General features: G+C 40.6%; 2 protein-coding genes and 1 pseudogene across 6 annotated transcripts in view; 1 reads left to right on the forward strand and 2 right to left on the reverse strand.

Annotated features, from left to right (window-relative positions):
• Window positions 1-20,718, reverse strand: part of NTM (neurotrimin) — a 934,119-nt gene that overhangs the window by 262,854 nt on the left and 650,547 nt on the right. The gene's annotated exons all lie outside the window — the stretch shown is intronic.
• Window positions 3,443-5,053, reverse strand: LOC121500050 (chromobox protein homolog 3). The gene has a single exon (XM_041771475.1). It carries the CDS (start codon window positions 4,989-4,991, stop codon window positions 4,440-4,442), a length of 552 nt encoding a protein of 183 aa, XP_041627409.1. The 5' UTR covers window positions 4,992-5,053; the 3' UTR covers window positions 3,443-4,439.
• LOC121500049 lies at window positions 19,420-20,080 on the forward strand (annotated as a pseudogene).

Genomic DNA, 20,718 nt, shown 5'->3' on the forward strand with positions numbered 1-20,718 from the left:
GGGAACATAAATCTTACCAGGCAAAGGCTTTACATGTTCTTTAAAGATAGAGTCACACAGACAAAATCATCACTGGAGCCCTGCTATGGGCTGAGATTATGAGAGACTGGGTGGTCATAAGCCATAGCACAGCCTCATAGTAGGTACTGCCTTAGGCCAGTTTCAAATATTAACACACATGCACACACATATACACACCACAGAGTCAGCATCTGTCTTTGTAAATGCTGGGATGGCAGCACTGCCACTTATCTCAATAAGACTAGATATTCTTTAACCAGGAGAATGGTTCTAGGACAGAGTGACATTGGCCAAGGGATATGTATTTCCCTAAACCAGAACTTTTTATTCTCTGTGTGACTCTTCAGTCTTAATACTCTTCTTTCCCCCACCAGACACCAGTCAATTTTGCTAGGATAACGCTAAGTCCAGACCTTCCCTGAATACCTGATACCATGACTGGTTTTCTCTGCCAGCCAGCTATGGGGAGAATAATTGAATCATGTGCTTGAACTGACCCAGAAGTAAGAGCCAAAGGCCATAATGGGTGACCACTTTCCAATCTTGTAGAAACTTATGTGAACCCAAATCAACAAACTGTGAAAATTGCCTGAGTCAGGGTTTATGGTTTCATGTAGGGGGACATATGATTACTTCCCTGCACACTGGACTTTTATGATATTACAGCACTGGATGATACAGGAAGGGAGCATGGTGAAGTCTAGACAACCAGCCAAAAGCATCCTCTCCCCATCTTTCTCAATATGCATGTAGTTCTTATTTTTAAAAGTGCCCTTGGTTAAGTGACATGTGATTATAACCATTCCTTTTGCTTTTGGCAAATCCATTAAATAGAATCCACATGGTTTCAAGCGGAAGAATTGGATCAAATCTTAAAACCGAATCCAGATCCTTGGTGGTCATGCAGGAATTTGGCAAGATACAAACCAACCAAAAACAAGCAGTAGCAAGAACATGACAGTAAAGACAGCAGTCCTCAGTGCACTGCCAAAAACAAATACCTTTCAACTATCTCTTGGCCCATGGAGTAATATAAAAGGATTTCTAAATTCTACTCTTATGTTCTAGCATCCTGGAATAGTCTCTACTTCTAGAACTCCTCCACTTTAATCTTGGCCTCTTCACACTTTTACTTACATAACAGAGGCACAAATCAAGTACCTAAGCCACTGTAGGAATAAGCTCAGTGAAAGGAAAAATGTTTAAAATATTTTGAGCATCACTTTTATGCCAGGCAAAGTCCTCTATGTCAGACAAAGTCTTAGGTGCTGGGAATATAAAGTAAACATGTGGACACTGTCCCTCTGGAGATCTGATGCAGTTTTTGTTTGTGTAAAGAGTTCTTCAGCAGGAAGAAACATTTCTGGAGCCCCTGTAAAGAAGTAATTGACAAGTAGAAAGTAGAAATCTCTCTCAGGCATTTCCAGTTACAGTGATCATATTTGTGTTAGACATGTGGCTGTTCCCCTCCGCGAATGCAGAGGCTATGGCTCCTTCCAAAAGAACAAGGAAAGGGGGCATGCTATTTGATGTCTAGGATCCAAGTAACACATAACGTCTAAGTCCTATTCTTTCCATTGATCTATTTTCCCATTCATTTGCCAATACTACACTGTCTTAATGACTGTAGCTTTATAATTAAGTCTTGAAGTTGAGTAGTGTCAGTCCTGCAACTTTGGTCTTGTCTTTTGGTATTGCCTCAGCTATTCTTTTACTTCTTCATATAAACTCTAGAATCCATTTGTTTGTATCTACAAAATAACTTGCTGGGAATTTGACTAGGAATGCACTAAATCTATAGATTGAGGTGGGAAAAACTAATACCTTGTCAATAATGCCTTCCTATCTGTGAGCATGGAATGCATCCTGGTTTGTTTAAGTTCTTTGATCTTGGTCATCACATTTTGTAGTTTGTCTCATAAAGATCTTGCACATATTTTGTCAGTTTTATGCCAAGGATTTCATTTGGGGGAATACTAATGTAAATAGTATCCACTTGTTCTTTGCTTCTACATAGGAAAACAATGTAAGTTCTGACACCAAATGATTTCTTCACTGAAGTTCTAGAGTCAAACATGTAGATGCTTACTTCACTTGCCATTTGAAGCGTAAGAGAGAGATGGTATTGTGGGTGACCTGCCACTCACCACCATTTAAAACACTGTATAACAATAAATACGGTAGATACAGGCAGGCCCTTATAATAATTAGGTTATAATCCTGGTATTCAGCTCCTACATTGAAAAACTGAGTTCTAATTCATAGCAATTAATAAAAAAAATATAATGGAAGTTAGTATTTTAGAATTTATCAAGCTGCTACTATGTGCAACTTACCTAATCATGATGACAAGACAAATATTCTCTTCATTTTACACATGAGGAAACTAAGCCTCAAAGTGGTTCACTGATTTGCCTAAAGTCACACTGCTGATAAGCAACAGTGTCATAATTTGTCCTTGGTGTCTTCTGGTTCTAAATTCCACAGTCTTTCCACTATGACTCAGAATTTTCCAGTGATTCGGGAATAGTGGTGGGTGTTTGTCCAGCTTCCGACATCAGACGTATTCCTTTTTCTGCTCCCCTTTAACATGGAGAAACAAGAATCCTAAATCTTGGCTTTGCTAATGATTGCACATTCATACCCACTGAGTGACAGAAATGTATCTAGGGGAATTAGAATTTAATAATCCCACAAGTCAGCACATTAATGCCCAGAGACAAAAATAAAATGTATGACTGTCTAAATATGCTTAAGGTTATTCTGAATACATTTGAGAGGATTTGAAGAACTAAAGTCCTTTGCTATCAGCACTTTTGACTGAGTCTAGTGAATATCCTTCATTTCCACATTCTCATCTTCAGCAACATCCAGCTTCTCCTGTGTGTAGTTCTCTCCCATTGCCTGGCTTGCAAATTAAACAACAACAACAACAGCAACAACAACAAAACAAAAAACGATTCCCTCAAAAAAATACCCTAATGCACACATTCCATTAAGAAAAAATGAGCAAAAATAACCATTAAATATAGGCTGACATATACATTTTATTTATTTTTTTTAAATTTCATTTATTTATTTGAGAGAGAGAGCATGGGGAAGGGGGAGAAGGAAGAGAGAAGCAGAGATGAGGAAGGGCTCCATCCCGGGACCTGAGCTAAAGGCAAACGCTTAACCAACCGAGCCATCTAGGTATCCTTGAAATGTACATTTTTTTTTTTTTTTTGGAATATAAAACTATTTATTGACCACTGTTTACCAGTATTTACAATAAAGTAAACAATATACAGTTGGATAACATTCTGACTACAAAGTTATCGTTTTTCCTGGTTTCTGCTGAACCAGTAGTTCAAATACTGAGAAGATTGAGCCTACATGTTAGGAATGAGTTGGGGTGAAGAAAAAACATGCAGGTCAAAAATTTGGATTATAGAAGTCTGTCCACCCATTTATTCCAGCAGGTGCTAAATTGCAAAACATTTCTAACCACCTGGTTATGATCAGGTTCCCATGAACGAAGTCTTAGACGCTCCATGAATCATGACCTTTTAGTCAATACAGCACAAGGGTTTTCAACTTCTTGAAAAGGAATGGTTCACTAGAAGGAACCTTTAAATATCATTTAACTAAGTTTTGCTTACCTAAAGTACACCAAAACTTGTCTAGTTTTGCCCTCTGGGTGGGGAGGTTGTTGGTGGTGATTAAAATTTTCCTTTCAAGGATCTTGCAAATAAACTTGCATTTATGTGACTGTAACTAGGGATATGGATTCTGATATGGCTGCTTTTAAATTGTCCAATTTAAACTCTCTACATTATATTTAAATTGTCCAATTAATTACAAAATTTGAAAGGTTAAGGCTTCAGGAAAAATTTCAATGTAACTTTAAGTGATTTATTTCTTAAGCTGCTGAAAATGATAGCATCCCAGAAACATGGCCTTATCCATGGTTATAAAATGCTGTTTTTGTTTTGGTGAATGTTTCAAAAATAACAAAAAGAAAAGAAAACCACTTATGTATGTACTTTTAAGTATACACACAAAAAGCCCTAAATAAACAAAAAACCCAGAATGGTCCTTAGGCATATAGGAGTTAAACACAAATTCTGACTGAGTAACAACTATGAAGATTTCCCCCAACATTTAGAAAAGGTGTTCTCTGATGCAGGGGGATAATATGCCATGGTCTCAAATATTCTTTTCTGATAAAGGAAACAACTACAGAAAGCTTTTATTTGTTCAAAGTAACCAGTGCTATAGATGCAAAAAACCCCAACAACTCCCCCAATACTACTTCAAAACAAACATATCAAACTTGATTTTCATTAGAATGTTATTTCTTCACACTAATAAACCAAAAAACAAAGACCCAGATTTTATATATATATATAAATATATATAAAAAGCAACGCAAACAATTATTGAGCTTCATCTTCTGGACAAGAATGCCAAGTTAGTCTCTCTTCATAAAATGCAATTACGATCTGAGGACACTTCATATTTGCCTCTTTTGCCAGCACCAAGTCTGCCTCATCTGAATCTTTCCATTTCATGAGAAACATCAATTCTCCACTGCTGTCTGTGGCACCAATTATTCGTTCAGGATCAAGACCTCTGGCAAAGCCTCTTGGTTTATCAGCAGCATCTCTTTTCTTCTTTGATTTGCTATCATCAGATTCGCTGTCAGATAAAGATTTTCTTTTTGTACCATCTTTTTCTTTACCAGCTTTTTGAGAATTAAGAAATGCTTCAATTAACTCTGGACAATCTAAATTTTCTTCAGGTTCCCAAGTATTGTCAGCATCTGTAAATCCCTTCCACTTCAGGAAATACTCCACCTTCCCATTCACTACACGGCGGTCCAGTACTTTTTCCACCACAAATTCTTCAGGCTCCGCCTCTTCTACTTTTTTACTCTTTCCATTCTGTTTCTTTCCCATTTTTTGCAATGTAGTTTTATTGGAGGCCATTTTTTATTGCAGACTTGAAGAGCTATTATTCACCGCCTCCGAGCTGCTCCGGGTCCCGGGTCTGCGGCCGAAATGTACATTTTAAACAAAGAAAGGCTCTAATCTAGATACGTGTAACTAAATAAATGAATCCCCTCCAATCTAAAGAAATGAAACCTTTTTCTTCTTAAATACTGAACATGGAAGACTCAAGCTTATTTATTTGATGAACCGAAGGGCAAGACTAACTAACATTTGCTGGATGCCTTGACCATATGTCAAGAATTGTGCTAGATACTTCCACAAATATGAACTAAGTAAGTCCTGGTCACTACAGTGGGACTAGTTATTACCTGTTTCCTATACCAGTAAGGAAAACTGGGTGCTCCAGTGACATGCTCAGGGTAATATAGCTGGCAAATGGTGAGTTGACATCTGACTCAAAGTCTAAAGTCAAGTCTGTTTCCTTCTCTCAAGACATCAGCAGGTTAATTAGATCACCTATTGGCAGAAGAAAAGATTCCAGAGGCTGGAGAAGATGAGAACACAGGACACTTTGTTCTCAAATATTAGCAGCTAAATAGTTTTATTACAGGCTGCCAACCAATCCTTACTTCCTGTCCTATAGGTTGGAGAGAGAGGGGATAGAGAAGCCACCTCAATATAAAAAGGTTTCAGAGAGAAAAGAGTGATGCCTAGGATCCCAGGACCAATTATTCATCTTTGATCAATATCCCCAATTTTTTTTGTGCCACAGGGCCTTGTAGTCTTAGGTTAATATGAAATAAGAAATGCCCTCAGGTGTGCTAAAGAAGGTAAAAGCTCTTTTACTGCAAAGTGTCTCCCAAAAGGGTCCACTTCTTGGTACATGTAACTCTCATTAGCCCTTCCTGTGAGTTGAATCTTTGGAGGTGCCCAGTCGGCCTCTGGTCTATTAGACTAGTCCATCTCACCCCTGAGCTCCATATTGGCTGACTCATGGAAGTAATCCAGAAGTAGCAATAGTGATGTACAGTCCTTCAGAAATATCCTTCTTCCCACTCAACCTCCATTCTAATCATCCATTTTTCAGACTGGTAAATTGAGGCACAGAAATAATCAGAAATCCCTAACATTTGAAATATATATATATATATATATATATATATATATATAGAGAGAGAGAGAGAGAGAGAGAGAGAGAGAGTATAATATGTATATGTTTGAATTATTGATTTGAACATTTGAATTATTTTATATATATAAATATATATATAATATATACATATATATAATTACATTCATGTGATTGCTTTAAGTGATCCTCACGAAAAAAAAACTGTTAGGTAAATATGGCAGATATTTTTGTCATTTACCGATGAGAAAACTAATCACGTGATTCACTTGGTCACACATGCAGCATGAGGGCATGACCGACTTGCACTGCTCATGCTTCTCCCCCAACTTCAGCCACTGATATGTGCTGTGCTCCCCCAAACCCCAGGCTGATGTGTGCCTCTGCTCTCCCCATGCCCACCTTGACACGTGCCTCTGCTCCCCACACTCCTGTGGCTGATGTGTGCTGTGCTCCCTTTGGTTCAGGCCCCCTTTGGGACTCCCTGCCCCCAAGGTCGCCAGCTCTATCTGGCCCTTCAGTTCTATTTCCTCTGCCAGTCTCGAGTAAGGCTTCTTTGCTCTATATCCCCTCGTCTCAGGTCCTTCTCACTTCAGTCCACCTGGATTCAGAGATGACAAATAGAGGAATATAGACAGGAATCTGTGATTAAAACTTATGAGGGACCTTCCCAGAGTCATGCACAGACTGAGAATTTGACAAACATTAATGAACAAAACAAAGACCCTGCTTTCAAGGAGCTTTTATGCAAGCAGGGAGAAACAGACAGCAAACAAAATAAATCAGTAAAATTGCATAAAATAGTAGAAGGCGATGATAGCTATAAAAAAGGAAAAACTAGGGCAGGGTAAGAAAAAGGGAGATGGGGTTGGGGTGGGAAGCAGGGTAGGGGGTAGGGGCAAACTACTCTGTCATCAGTGGGGGGGGGGGCTGTAGGAGAAGGGGAGGTGTGAGTGAAGTCCTGAAGGAACAGGAGGCAGGAACGGGGGCGGGGGAGGAGTGTCACTGGGAAGTGTCCCAGGTTGAGGCACTAGCTAGAGGAGGGAGCAAGGAGACCAGCATTGCTACTGTACCCTCTGAATGCCCTTGGTCAAAATAACCACCAGGTACAGGGCAAGTCTTGAAAAATGGGCCTCAAGAGAGTAACGTTTAAGAGAACAAAAAGCATGTCAGAAAAGTGAAGAACAGAAAATTGAGGTTCTGCATAGGTCGAGTGCTGCTAAGGAGGAGCCCCCTCATTCTGTACCGGAAGGGGAGATGCCGAATGGGGACGGTGGTGAGCAGAGAACACAGAAAAGATACACACACTTGGCTTCCTTTCAGGGTCCACCTTGCCTGGTCAGATGGGTGTGAACTGGACTAGGCTAAAGGGTATTCAGATAGCTGGCAAAATATCATTGCTGCGTGTGTCAGTGAGGATGGTTCTGGAAGAGAACAGCACTTGAACGGGAGGCTGCATAAAGAACCTCCATCCTCACCACCTCAGCCAGGCATCATCCAATCCAATGAGCACCAGAACCGAATAAAAAGGCAGAAGAAGGGCCGAATTCTCTTTCTCTCTTCTTGAATAGGATGTCCCTCTTCTGCTCTCAGACATTAGAGCTCTTGGTACTAAGGCCTTCAGATTTGGTCTCAGATATATACCACCGGCTTTCCTGGGTCTCCGGCTAGTGGATAGCAGATCATGGCATACTTCAGCCTCTGTAATATCATGACCCAATTCGTAGACTATCGCATCTCACACATCCCTGCATGTCCTATCGGTTCTGTTTCCTTGGAGAACGCTCACTAATACTGTGAGCTTCCTTTGGAGTCAATATCCTATGTTGGGAAACTGCCTGAAATTAGTCTCAACACAGGAAATTGTGCCAGGGTTGCCAGGGATAACTAAAACCATGGTGGCATCAAGCATGGCCAGAGTAGCAGCAAGTGCTGATTAAACCCTGACCACAAGGCAGTCCTATGCTGAACACTACACACATGCACTCACTCATTCCTTTAAGCAGCCCTATGGGGCAAGTCCTAATATCATCCCCTCCTTTCACAGTTAAGAAAAGCAAGCCTCAGAGAAGTGAGGGGACCCAAGGAGGAGCTGGATTTCAAATCTTTTGATTCATTTGTTGACTGGTTGAGCACTGGGTGTTATTCTATATGTTGGCAGATTGAAAATTTTTTGTATATTTTTTATTGGAATTCAATTTCCCAACATATACTACAACACCCAGTGCTCATCCTGTCAAGTGCCCCCCTCAGTGCCCATCACCCGGTCACCCCGAGTGCCACGTGGTGCTCAGGACAATAACAATTGCCAAATCACACAACTAACTCTCTTCTCCTCACAGGGAGAAATCTTCACTCCATATTAAACACTGAGCCATCGAAGGCATCTTGGAAGCATAGTTGGCCAAGGAATGCATGAGACAGTAAACGAGGTCAAGAGAGGTAGATGGATCGAAATCACCCTTTACACTCAGGGAAAACAAATTCACATTGCCTCCAGTCATCCATATTTGAACAGGATGCCTCAGAATCCCTAATGCAGGACGAGAATTCAGAGGGACCTGGAATCCAAGAAGGGCAACACATGCCAGAGGCGAGCCCCACTTCCTCACTGACACCATCATTCATGCAGGTAGAAAAACACTTCCCCTCAGCCCCATGCATGTGCACACATGCACATTATGATATCCTGCTTGCAGATCTGCCTATTTACATAGTTAATTTGGGATCTGTTTGCAAGCACAAATTAGTTTGGTACAATTACTTTGTGCACGGACATAGAGTTATCCGCTTGAGCAGTTTAACAGCATGCAAATGGCTGCATCGTAGCATATGGCTGCCTATATATAATCACAATATTACCTGCACATATTAGTTACATAACAGTTACATTATAATTAGGGCTGCTTTTAAGCTATTCAAAAGAAAAAAATATTTTAATTAAATCAGCAAGGTGTTTTAAGGGGAGAGAAGTGAGAGACAGCGCTTATGATTCCCAGCATTCCGTCAACTGAAATGTGACGTGCGTGCCAGCACCTCTCTGGCTTCCATGTGGGAAGGAGCTTTTCTGGTAAAGCACTGAATATCATCTTCCTGTGACCTCACACCCAAAGAAGCCAAACTGGTCACAGGCTCGCCTGCGGGTCAGCTTCAATCACAGAGTCACAGGCCACTGTCAGAGCTGGGAAAGACTCCACTGTTTCTGGTCCACATGACCATCATCCAGAAAAGCCAACTGAGGCCTGTGCAGGCAGGGGAGCAGACTCAGAATCACACAGTTTAGTGGAAGAAAAGGAAACCAGAACCCAGATTTCCTGCATTATGATGCTGCCTCTAGAATACCGTCCACACCACGACATGGCTATCATGCTTTGGAAGGGTGACAGAAATATCCCATTCACCCCATTTCTCCCAAATTAGGAATCCACACATATTAGACGCTCAGACAATGAAGCGGCCTCACACATGTTGATTGATAAGTGATAAAAATAAGTGGTTAAAGAACTTATGATAAGTCATTCAAGCAAATATGTGGTAATATTCAAATTCTGTTGCATCATATCTAGTACTTGTGCTTTTAAAAGAATATTGCCCTCAAATGAGAGAAATTCATTTAAGTGTATTAGAATGAAAGGAGCCAAGCTTTGTCATTTGAGTTCCAAACGTATAATTCACCTAGTGACATTTGGCAGGTTACTGAAACTTCTCATGATTTCTCTATGATACTGAATTACACACTTAAATGCCTCCTCTTCTTTTCATTATGAAAAGGAATGTTTCATCCAATAGGCACTGCATTACCATGAGCTTCAAATTACAAAAGGCAGTGACATAGTCTTAAGGTTGATATTCCCATCTCATCACTGGGTGATATGGGTCAGAATATTCCTTACACCCAATTTCCCTCATGCTGCCAAGTACAATATTGTCACCATCCTCTCTTAGGGAGAAAATGTGAACCTGGAGCCTAGGGGAGGAAAGTCACAGGATGCTGTTATTATCAACAGGCCAACTGAGAAGAACAAATAGCATCTCAGCATAATCAACATCTTATCCCGAATCTTTTCTGTCCTTCCTCCCTAGTACACCATTTAACACCCCATGCAGAGGAGACTAAACATCGGTGGTTGCGTAAGACAAGAAGCAGACCACAGTGAACAGGATAAGAGATCACTGGTGTCCATCAGGAACAAATGACCATGTAATAACTCTGTAATTACATGGTAACTAGAACTGATTGAGCCTGTAAATTATATCCTTGTCACCTCCGGGTAATGATGCAGTTCTATCTCCCATCTACAGAAAGCAGCAGCACATGGCCCACAGTCACTGAGAGATAAGGGAATTCTTGGCTGATAAAGCAGATTTGCTGCTGCTGATAGGTGATCGAGAGACACGCTAAAATCTGGGAGTTAATGATTTTCCAGTTGAGGCATCACTGCCTCACCATCCATAGCAAGACATCTATTACCCAGCCAGTGTTCTCCATCCTTAATCAGAGGGATCAATTAAAGTCCTCAGAATCAGAGTGAAAGGAACAGGCTCCCCAACACACACACACACACACACACACACACACACACACACGCAACTGCTCCACATGTGCATGGGTACACGTACACACCAACAGCTAATCTACACTCCCACAGCCACTTGATCTGCAGACCTATGAAACATCCCTGTTGTAGCATTTCACCAAATATTTTAATACTAGGAAGAATATTGTCTCTTTTTTATGCAACATTCTCTCTGGGACCATTATGCAGAGGCATTAAGAAATTCCGTGTGGTAGATTATTCAGCAAATATTGTTTGACAGCCAACTGTGCACATAGCATTCTGCTAGGTGTAAAAGAGGAAACAAAGAAGCATAATACTCAATTCTCTCCCTCAAGGATCTGAGTCCACTTACACAAATAATATAAATACATAAGAAGTTAAATTATAATGCCACGAGGCAGTATGTAATTAACTGCCAAATGACTGCCACAGACCACAAGAGCTACAGAAGTACAGAAAAGAGGGAACTCCCTTTGGGATGGTGTAAGCATAAATATGGCTTCTTACAGATTCAAACACAGACCTAAAAAAGCTGAAATATCAAGTTCATTGAGGTCTGTTAGAAAGAGACATTTCAAATTTCTCTCTGTCCATAGTGCTCTCTGTTCTCCAAAAGCAAATTAACACAAAAGTAACAACAAAAATAGATATTTTTCATTAATGAAAAACAGAAACGTTGGGAGGAAAAACATCAGAAATATGAGCATAAACAAGTTTCACTGTATATAGCCAAGGTGCTAGGAGATTAGATTTATACTAATAAGTTCAATATCCCTTTAGCATGTGGGTTTATACCTTAGGTATATATAAGGTTTATACCTTAGGTATACATGTTGATACTCTGTCCACAGAACCAGGAATGCATTCTGATCAATGCAGGGACTTAGCAACTAGACTATGACCTGCAGAATTATAATCATCCAGTTAAGAATGTACAAAAGCCTTAATCAAGGCCCCTATCCATGTGCAATAAACAAGGGACACATCCATGGGGATCAATGCGGGTACTTCTCTGAGATCCTGAAGAGAGATAAAGAGCCTGTGAGTCTCTCCTGGTTCCTCTGCCCCTAAACTCTCAACTTTCTGTTATTTATAATTAGGTGTTAAGAGAACAGCAACATGATGAGAGTTATTATACAGCTATTGCTGAGGGGTAATCGAAATGGCCTCTTGAGTTTTATCTAGATTTAACGTAAACCCATTTGCCATTGTCCCATCACCCACTTGAGCAAGCTTTTCACTGGCTGACCTCCCAGCCACAGATCTCCAGCGATATGTACCCTGCAAATGTTCTTCGCTGAGGTGTGAGGTACACAAACTCACTTGGTACAGTTCTTAAAGTTTGTGACCTTAAAGTTCAGGACCCTCCACAGATCTTGGAGATGCAAAACTGAGACCCATAGTACCTACTGGTAGCAATCTCAGGATGAGAATAAGGGCATCAGATAGACGGTCTGCATTTATCCATGGAAGAAATATAAAAATATCCCATGTAGCCTCCAAAACCAGAAGGAGTTAGCACTTCTCCAGACCCTTAAGAATTTGAAACATCCCCATGATATAAATTAGTGCTATCCCAAAGAAAACATCCTCTACAATCACCAGAATTCTAGCAAGGTTAAAATGAGTCATACATTTCGATAATGCTTCACTGGGGGTGGGGGTGGGGGAAGGACAAGTAAACTATGCTCTTTGTAATGTTACTTATCTCTGGGTCATCATCTCCTTGCTGAAAAATAAAAGGATTAAATGAGATGATCCTTAAGGTCCTTCCTAGATTGAATAGTCTATGACCTAGAAAGGCTGTAATGATCAGTTCTTCAAAAGCTAATGAAGAATAATCACATCTTCAATCTCAGGATGTAGATAAAGAAAAAGACACTCATGTTTTAACCAACCATTAAGTCTATAAAACAATTCCATAATCTTGGCTCCTAACCTATCTCTGACTCATAAAACAATTTCTCTCCAAGAACCAAGTAAGACCCTATACTGAGACAAATCATGGTTGATCCACAGAGGCCTTTGTTTGATTGCACATTTAGGAACTGTACTCATAACATGATGACGGGACCTATCTTCACATGCTGGATCCGCATGACACATTTCTACAAGAAAGTAACAGCTCAGGGGAACATCAAACTGCTTGTCAGTCAGTGGGTCTTCATTTGGCTTCAGAAGGCAGTTCTTCTGTTAGTCAGAACTCAATGGCAATGGCAAAATGGGACTTCTCTGTACACCTGCAATTCCCATTTTATTTACAGTGGCCACAGGATCAATATCTTCTCCCCTGGAAATAAAGCTTTCTACTTTGCATTGGAATTTATCTTCAATAGCTGCTGGAAATCATTATCACACAATAATGTTCTATTCACTACTCATGTAATCTCTTCAGCTAGGCAGATTGCCAGGCATTTGACTGCCTGACACCAAGTCCATTTGGTGCACGACAAAAATAAAACCTTGCATTGCCTGGAAATAACATGAGACACACTCATCATCTAGCTAGGGATGACTGGGCTACTTTCTTTTTCTGAGGAGATGTCAGAATTCATGTAAATCATCCAGTGCTTTTGCGTACAGTCACGAGCACACTCTCATTATATGCGTATAGTGGGCATGAAGAAAAAGCTTGTGAATGGACCAAAGTTATTATGAATCCCAGAGGTGAAGTTATGAAGTCTAGAAAACTAGGCCTTGCTTATCTTTAGTTGGATTCATTTATCCAAATGTCATTTCTGTTAAATTCAAAAACATTTACTGAGATCCTACCAAGTGCAAAGTACTGTTCTTGGTACCTGAAGCACACTGAGGAATACAGCATTATTCCCTGGAGAAGTCTGACTTAGAAAGTTGGGCAGAAAGATGTGCCCATAATGGCAACATCTGATGAGACATGTGAATAGGATGCTGGTGGGCTATCAAGAAGACACACTGTATCCCAGTTATAAACTCAGAAGAGCCTTTTTAGAGGACTTGCTGTTTTAATCAGATGTCTTAAGGCAGAGTAACTAAAAACAAAGAAAAGGATGGTTTAGAAGACATTCTCCTGTGGGAGCATCACAAGTCAGTTCAGAGGTGAATGGGTGTTGGCATGGGGACTGATGACTATGATATCTATGGAAAGACCTGAGTCACTAGAGCTTATAGGCAGAGAGATGGTCTCTACGTCTTCAATCACCAGGGCATGTTTCCTTTTGGATATGCTAAGACTGAGGTCCCTCCTGGACACTGACTTGGATGCATGCAACATGTAGAAGGAAATAATTTGATTACATTCAAATAAGGGATCAAAATCAGATGGCAATAAGGTAGCCCCTACATCAACGACAGTGAAAATCCAGGAAATAGATGACGTTTTCCATGGAGAAGACTAATAGCTTTGGGTGGTTGACAGAACTGGTGTTACGGGGCAAGCATGGGAGGGTGGAGGGGAGAACACGGGACACAAAGCCGGAGCAGCCAAAGCAGCATAAGGAAAAACAGTTGAGGCAGCACTGCAGAAGCCTGAAGCCAGAAGCCAGAAGCCAGAAGCCAGAAGCCAGAGGGGCAGGGCTTCAGGAAGGGGAGAGCCAGGGGGCAGCAATTTGAATGCAGCAGTAAAAGAAACATTCTTGAATGCACTTTGGATTTGTGCAGAGTTTGGAGTCTTTGGTCAGGGCAGTTTTTTTTAAAATAGATACAGCAGTACAGAATACAGATTCCAGTTGATTAAGGAATGAATAGAAATGAGGGAGTAAATTACTATTCAAAAATGTCAATTAAGAATGAAAGGGACAGAGAAGGAGTGAGAGAGGGAGCAGAGGGCTTGGGCATGTTATGTTTTGTAGGAAAATCTAGTAGAGAAGGGAGGATTTAGACTCCCACCCACAAGAGATTATGTAACAGAGTCTGACTCTGAGTGAAATATTATTTTCATCATCCAAGAAAAACTACAAGTATGAATCTTTTACAAACTTTTATTTAACCCCATCTCCATCCTGGACCTCTCTCCTGAGCCCTAGGCTCATATAGGCAATTGCCTACTTTGTATCTCCACTTGAAAGCCTAATGGACATCTCAAATCTTTTTTTTTTTTTTAATTTTATTTATTTATGATAGGCACACAGTGAGAGAGAGAGAAGCAGAGACATAGGCAGAGGGAGAAGCAGGCTCCATGCACCGGGAGCCCGACGTGGGATTCGATCCCGGGTCTCCAGGATCGCGCCCCGGGCCAAAGGCAGGCGCCAAACCGCTGCGCCACCCAGGGATCCCGACATCTCAAATCTTAATGATCAAAACAGAACTCCAAATTCTCTGCCTATAACCCTCAAACTTGCTTTCTGGCCAGTCTTCTGGCTCATGGCTCCAGGTCCTCCAACCAAAAGCCTTGGAGTCCCTGACCACTAGCTTTCACACCCAGCATCCAATCCCCTAGCTAATCAAACTCTACCAAACATGCCTCTACCAAACAAACTCAAACTCTTTCATAAACTCAGAAAATGACTATTTCACATCATCTACACTTCTATATGATGGTCAAAGCTACCATCACCTCTCATCTGCCACATGGTAACATTCTCTCCGCTGTTCTTCTTACATCTACTGGACCCTTACATCTATTCTCCTCATGTTCCCAGAGTTACTAATTGAAAATGATCAGAGTAAGGGAGATCCCTGGGTGGCTCAGGGGTTTAGCGCCTGCTTTTGGCCCAGGGCATGATCCTGGAGTCCTAGGATCAAGTCCCAGAATCAAGTCCGTCATAGGGCTCCCTGCATGGAGCCTGCTTCTCCCTCTGCCTGTGTCTCTGCTTCTCTCTCTCTGTGTCTCTCATGAATAAATAAGTAAAATCTTTTATTTTTTTATTCTTTTTTTTTTTTAGTAAAATCTTTTTAAAAAAAGAAAATGATCGGGATCCCTGGGTGGCGCAGCGGTTTGGCGCCTGCCTTTGACCCAGGGCGCGATCCTGGAGACCCGGGATCGAATCCCATGTCGGGCTCCCGGTGCATGGAGCCTGCTTCTCCCTCTGCCTGTGTCTCTGCCTCTCTCTCTCTCTGTGTGTGTGACTATCATAAATAAATAAAAAATTAAAAAAAAATTATAAAAAAAAAAAAAGAAAATGATCAGAGTTACCCACTGAAAATAAAAGTCAAAACAAGTTGGTCCTTGGCTCAATGTTCATTAATGACTTACCTTCACATAAAGAGCAAAAGTTAAAGACTTTTAATGGTTTATAGACCCTTCCCTTATTGTGTTAGATTGAGTTGCTATGCACAGTTCTTTACTCTTTTCCTCTCCCACCATGGGCAGGGTGGATCCTCCCACCTCTCAACTTTGGGCTTGGCCATATTATTTGCTTTCGTGTCTGGGATGCTAGTAGACAGGATGTGAGCAGGCTTGAGGCTTGCAAAGTGCATGGGTGATTAGGCTTTCCTCTTGCACTCTACTGTTCTGCCTGGAGAACAGATATAGGGATAGGAGATCAGTTCTGATTCTTCAGCCTGGGTCTTAGATGAACATGTGTAGAAGAGGCCTGAGCCTAATTTACAATCTACAGCCAACACAGCCAAACCACAAATTCGAAGGTGCAAAAAAAAAATGCTATTGTTGTACACCCCTGAGTCATATCTGTAGCACTTCCATGGCGATAGCTGACTAATTCAATTATCTAGCCTCCTACAACCACAGTTTTCATCTCTTTCTCTTCCCTACCCCCCTCCTTCTGCCCAAGTCATTTTTGCCTCTTATTTTTCTGATCCCAAACATAAACTCCTACCTCAGGGCCTTTGTACATGCTGTTCTTGTTCCCTACTCCACAATATCCCAATGGTTTCATTTTGTACTTCCTTCAGGCTCTCCTCAAATACCTTAATCAAAAGATTTTCCATGACTACTACCTTCAGCCTTCCTACCCCTTGCCATGGTTTATATTTCTCCACAGCACTTCATGACATATTATACATTTATTTATTTATTTTTTTAGCCTATAGGCCAAAGCTTCTAATTTACTTTCGTACATATAATCTGCTTAGCAATTAAACACACATAAATTAGGTTCCCCTGCTGATTTTCAATTCTCCCTGTCCTTCAGAGCAATGTTTTTCCAACTGTTGTGTGTGCATCAAGAAGCAATAAGTGAGATGATTTTAGTAGACAAATGGATAGATTTTATAAAAATAAAATATATTTAATTTTATTCGAGAATGAGTAGATAGGCTGGAGGCTTTAAAAGTAATTCGTGAAAGGAGGAGGTAAAGATAAGCATTGGGAATCAAGGCAAGTAGTGTGCTTAGGTGCAAACGATCCCAGTCACCTCCAGAGCCCTTGAGAGCTGGTCTGAATTTCAACAGAGTTGCTCTGTGACTGATGTTTACAATAATGACCCGAGTAACAAAATAAGATAAATGATATTCTCTGTGCTTTGCTCAATAAGACAGAACAATAATATATTTTAGAAAAAGAACTCTATCAAAAAGGATTGTAATGTTTTAAGTTCAATTTAAAGGATGATAGCTCAGTTATATGACAAATTCATTCATGTGGAACACTGCTGGTACCTCATAAATAAGACTTTCCTATATAAACATAAGGATTTATAATGAATTTGCTGATTATTCTTTCCCCATGAATAATAGGCAGAATTGATTTTATACCCACTCCTCTTCTCTGACCCACCTCCCCCCCACCCTTATATGATTTTCTTCTTCTTCTCTTAAAAAGGCCGCTTGTAACAAATAGTGGTAGCTCTAAGTTAACATATACTCCATTTCACATCGTCTCAACACTAAGGGCCCATATGATTATTTTTCTGCCTGATGGACTACACAGACTGAATCTGTTAAGTGATAATTATTGGATTAAACAGAACTTCTAGTTTCCAGATTGGCATGAGAGTGAAGTCATTACTCCCATCACACAAGAAAAATGCTGAGCAAACTGAAAATCAACAACTCTTCTTGGATCCAGCAGAGAACTGAGGCCACAAAGCAAACCACTGCCCTCCAAAACCGAAGAGATAGACAGGTGAATCTGATACATACAGAGAGTCATACCTTATGGGAGGAGAAGCCCACAGCAAGCAGCTCTGTGGGAACCGTACTGGGATAGGAACAGGAGCCATCAGAGGTACAGGGGGGACACTTCTGAGAGGTACGTACACACTCCAGGGATTCCAGTCTTCCACATGCCCACACACACACTTGTAAATATCCCCTCCAGGGGTCCTACCAGATTCCCTTAGTGATGATCAGAGGAAAATCCCCTTTTACTTCCAGGAGGGAGGAAGGAAAGCAGGCTTTTTGAAATACACTCAGAGCATTCTGTTCTTCTGATCTCAAGAGAAATTATTTTAACAGAGTCTAAACAACCTGGGGAATAAGAAATACTCAACTGCAGTCCTGCAACAGCCTTTCGACCTCATTTAAGGGAGAAAAGCAAAGTAAAACTGAGGTTCAATGGTATAGTCCAGGCACACAGGCTTGCTGAAACATGGAGATTTAATCATAGGACTACAGAATGCTTCTCCTCCTTCCATGAGTTACCTTCATATTGAAAGGTTTTTTTTTTTTTATAGTAGTAACAGGGGGATACAACTGAAAGAATTATCCATATCAGATGTTATTTAAGAAGTCTCTAGGGAAACCCAAAGACAACCAGGTGGGAAAAAAAAAGAAGAGCAGAAGTTGTAGCCTCTGACACCTACAGCTACAGCAAACAATAAACACTGTTTAACCCCTAGCTAGATAAATATAAAACCTTACACAAAAATACCAATTTACCTCAGTTCCTTTTACCCTGTACATCCTGCATGGATTTCAACAAAAAATTACAACACATACAAAAAGACATAAAACACAGGTTGAAGAAATGGCAAGCATCAGAACCAGACTCCGATATGGCAGAGACATTGGAATTATAAGACTGGGAATTTCAGACAGCCAATATTCTGAGGGCTCTGAAGATAAAAGTGGACAATACACAAGAACAGAGGGGCAATGTAAGCAGAGAGACAGATTCTCTAAGAAAGAATCAAAAAGAAATTCTAGAGACCAAACCCACCACAACAGAAAGGAAGAATGCCATTGATGGGCTCATCAGTAGGCTGGATATGGCTGAGGAAAAATAAGTGAGTTGGAAGAAATGTCAACATAAATTTCCAAAACTGAAATGGAAAAAGAGAACAAACCCCACAGGAACACAACATCTAAGAACTGTGAATGCCTATAAAAGGTGTAGCATATGCATAATGTGCATACCAGAGGGAGGAAAAAGAGAAAAAATATGATAAATATTTGAACATAGAAATATTTGAATATATGACAGAGATTTTCCCAAAAAATTTTAAAGATTTTATTTATTTATTCATAGAGTCAGAGAGAGAGAGAGAGTCAGAGACACAGGCAGAGGGAGAAGCAGGCATCATACAGAGAGCCCGATGTGGGACTTGATCCAGGGTCTCCAGGATCACGCCCTGGGCTGTAGGCAGCGCTAAACCACTGCACTACCGGGGCTGCCCGAGATTTTCCCAAATTAATGAAAGACACCAAACCACAGATCCAGAAGTTCAGAGGATATCAAGATGCGAGCCCAGAAAAGATAAAAAAAACTATACCTCAGCATATCATATTGAAATCACACAAAATCAAAGACAAAATCTGAAAAGAAGCTGGTAGGGGTAGGTGTGGGGCAGCACCATATACATAGAAGAGGGAGAGTAAGAATCACATCTGACTTCTGGAAAATTGAGAGCTTCTTTGCGCCCTAGGAGCTGCACTCTGTGGCTCCACGGACATCACCATGCCACAAAATGAATATATTGAGTTACACTGGAAGTGCTATGGATTACCATGAAGAAAAGAGAAAGAAGAGAGGTCAAGAGGCTCATGACCATTCAAAGAAGGCCAAAAAGATAATTGGTCTGAAAGCTAAGCTCTACCATAAACACCACCATACTGAGAAAATACAAATGACTATCAAACGTGTGAAGAGAGAAACACCAAACAAAAGAATGACAGAAAGACTCCACAGGGGGCAGTACCTGCATATCTACTGGACAGAAAGGCACAGTCCCGAGCTAATGTACTTTCCAATGAGGTTAAATCAAAACAAAAAGAGAAAGCAGGAAAATGGGAAGTCCCTTTACCTGAAGTTCATGCCCAGGGAGAAACAGAAGTATTAAAGGTTATTCAAACATGAAAGAGAAAGAAGAGAGCATGGAAGAGGGTGGTTTCCTAAATTGAAAGCCACCTTTTGCCTACCAATACTTGGTGTAGAAAAGGATCCCTCATCCCCATTATATACAATGTCAGGTATTATTACTAAATGTACTGTCCTTGTGGTGGATGTGAGTGAGGCGGGCCTTGTGACACAAGGAGGCAAAGTTATTTGGGGAAAATATGGCCAGGTTACCAACAATCCTGAAAATGATGGAGGCCTCGATGCAGTCCTGCTGGTTTGACACCATTTTCGGATAAAGAATTTATAGTTACTGGACACTACACACCAGTCAGGAAAACCAGCATTAACTGAGGTGGTTCAGAATTCTACTAAATAGCCTGATGTATCAGCAGTCATCAAGAGAACTATTTATTCTATTGCAAAAACAAAAACAAAAACAAAAACAAAAACAAAAAACAAAAAACAAGACATTAAAATAGCCCATTAAGAAAAAAAAAATCACATATGACTTCAGGAAACATGCCATCAAGAAGAGGGCAGGTTAAAAAATGTCAAGTGTTAAAGAATCACTAACCTAGAATACTGTATACAGCAAAATTATCCTTCTGAGTGAAAAAGAAATAAAAACTTCCTCAAAAACTGAGGGAATTGGTTGTCAGTAGACCTGTCTTGAAAAAATTTCAAAAAGTTCTTCAGAGAGAAGGGCAATGATGTAGGTCAGAGACTTGGAGCCACGTAAAGTGTTAATTGTTTTGTTTTTCCCCATTCTTACTTATTTAAGACATCTCTGTCAATCAGAGCCTCTGATCAGCATAAGGCAAGCAGCACTAACCCACTGAGTCGATGTAGTTATATCCTGAAGCAAAGAAACTTCACATTTCAGCCTCACCGATGGAAAATGGGAGAGCCATCAGGATT

This window comes from Vulpes lagopus, chromosome 10 (assembly GCF_018345385.1).
Source record: "Vulpes lagopus strain Blue_001 chromosome 10, ASM1834538v1, whole genome shotgun sequence".
NCBI lineage: Eukaryota > Metazoa > Chordata > Mammalia > Carnivora > Canidae > Vulpes > Vulpes lagopus.

Excerpts from the sequence above, each read along its gene's own strand:
- LOC121500050 (XM_041771475.1), bottom strand. The coding sequence starts at position 4,991 with ATGGCCTCCAATAAAACTACATTGCAAAAAATGGGAAAGAAACAGAAT.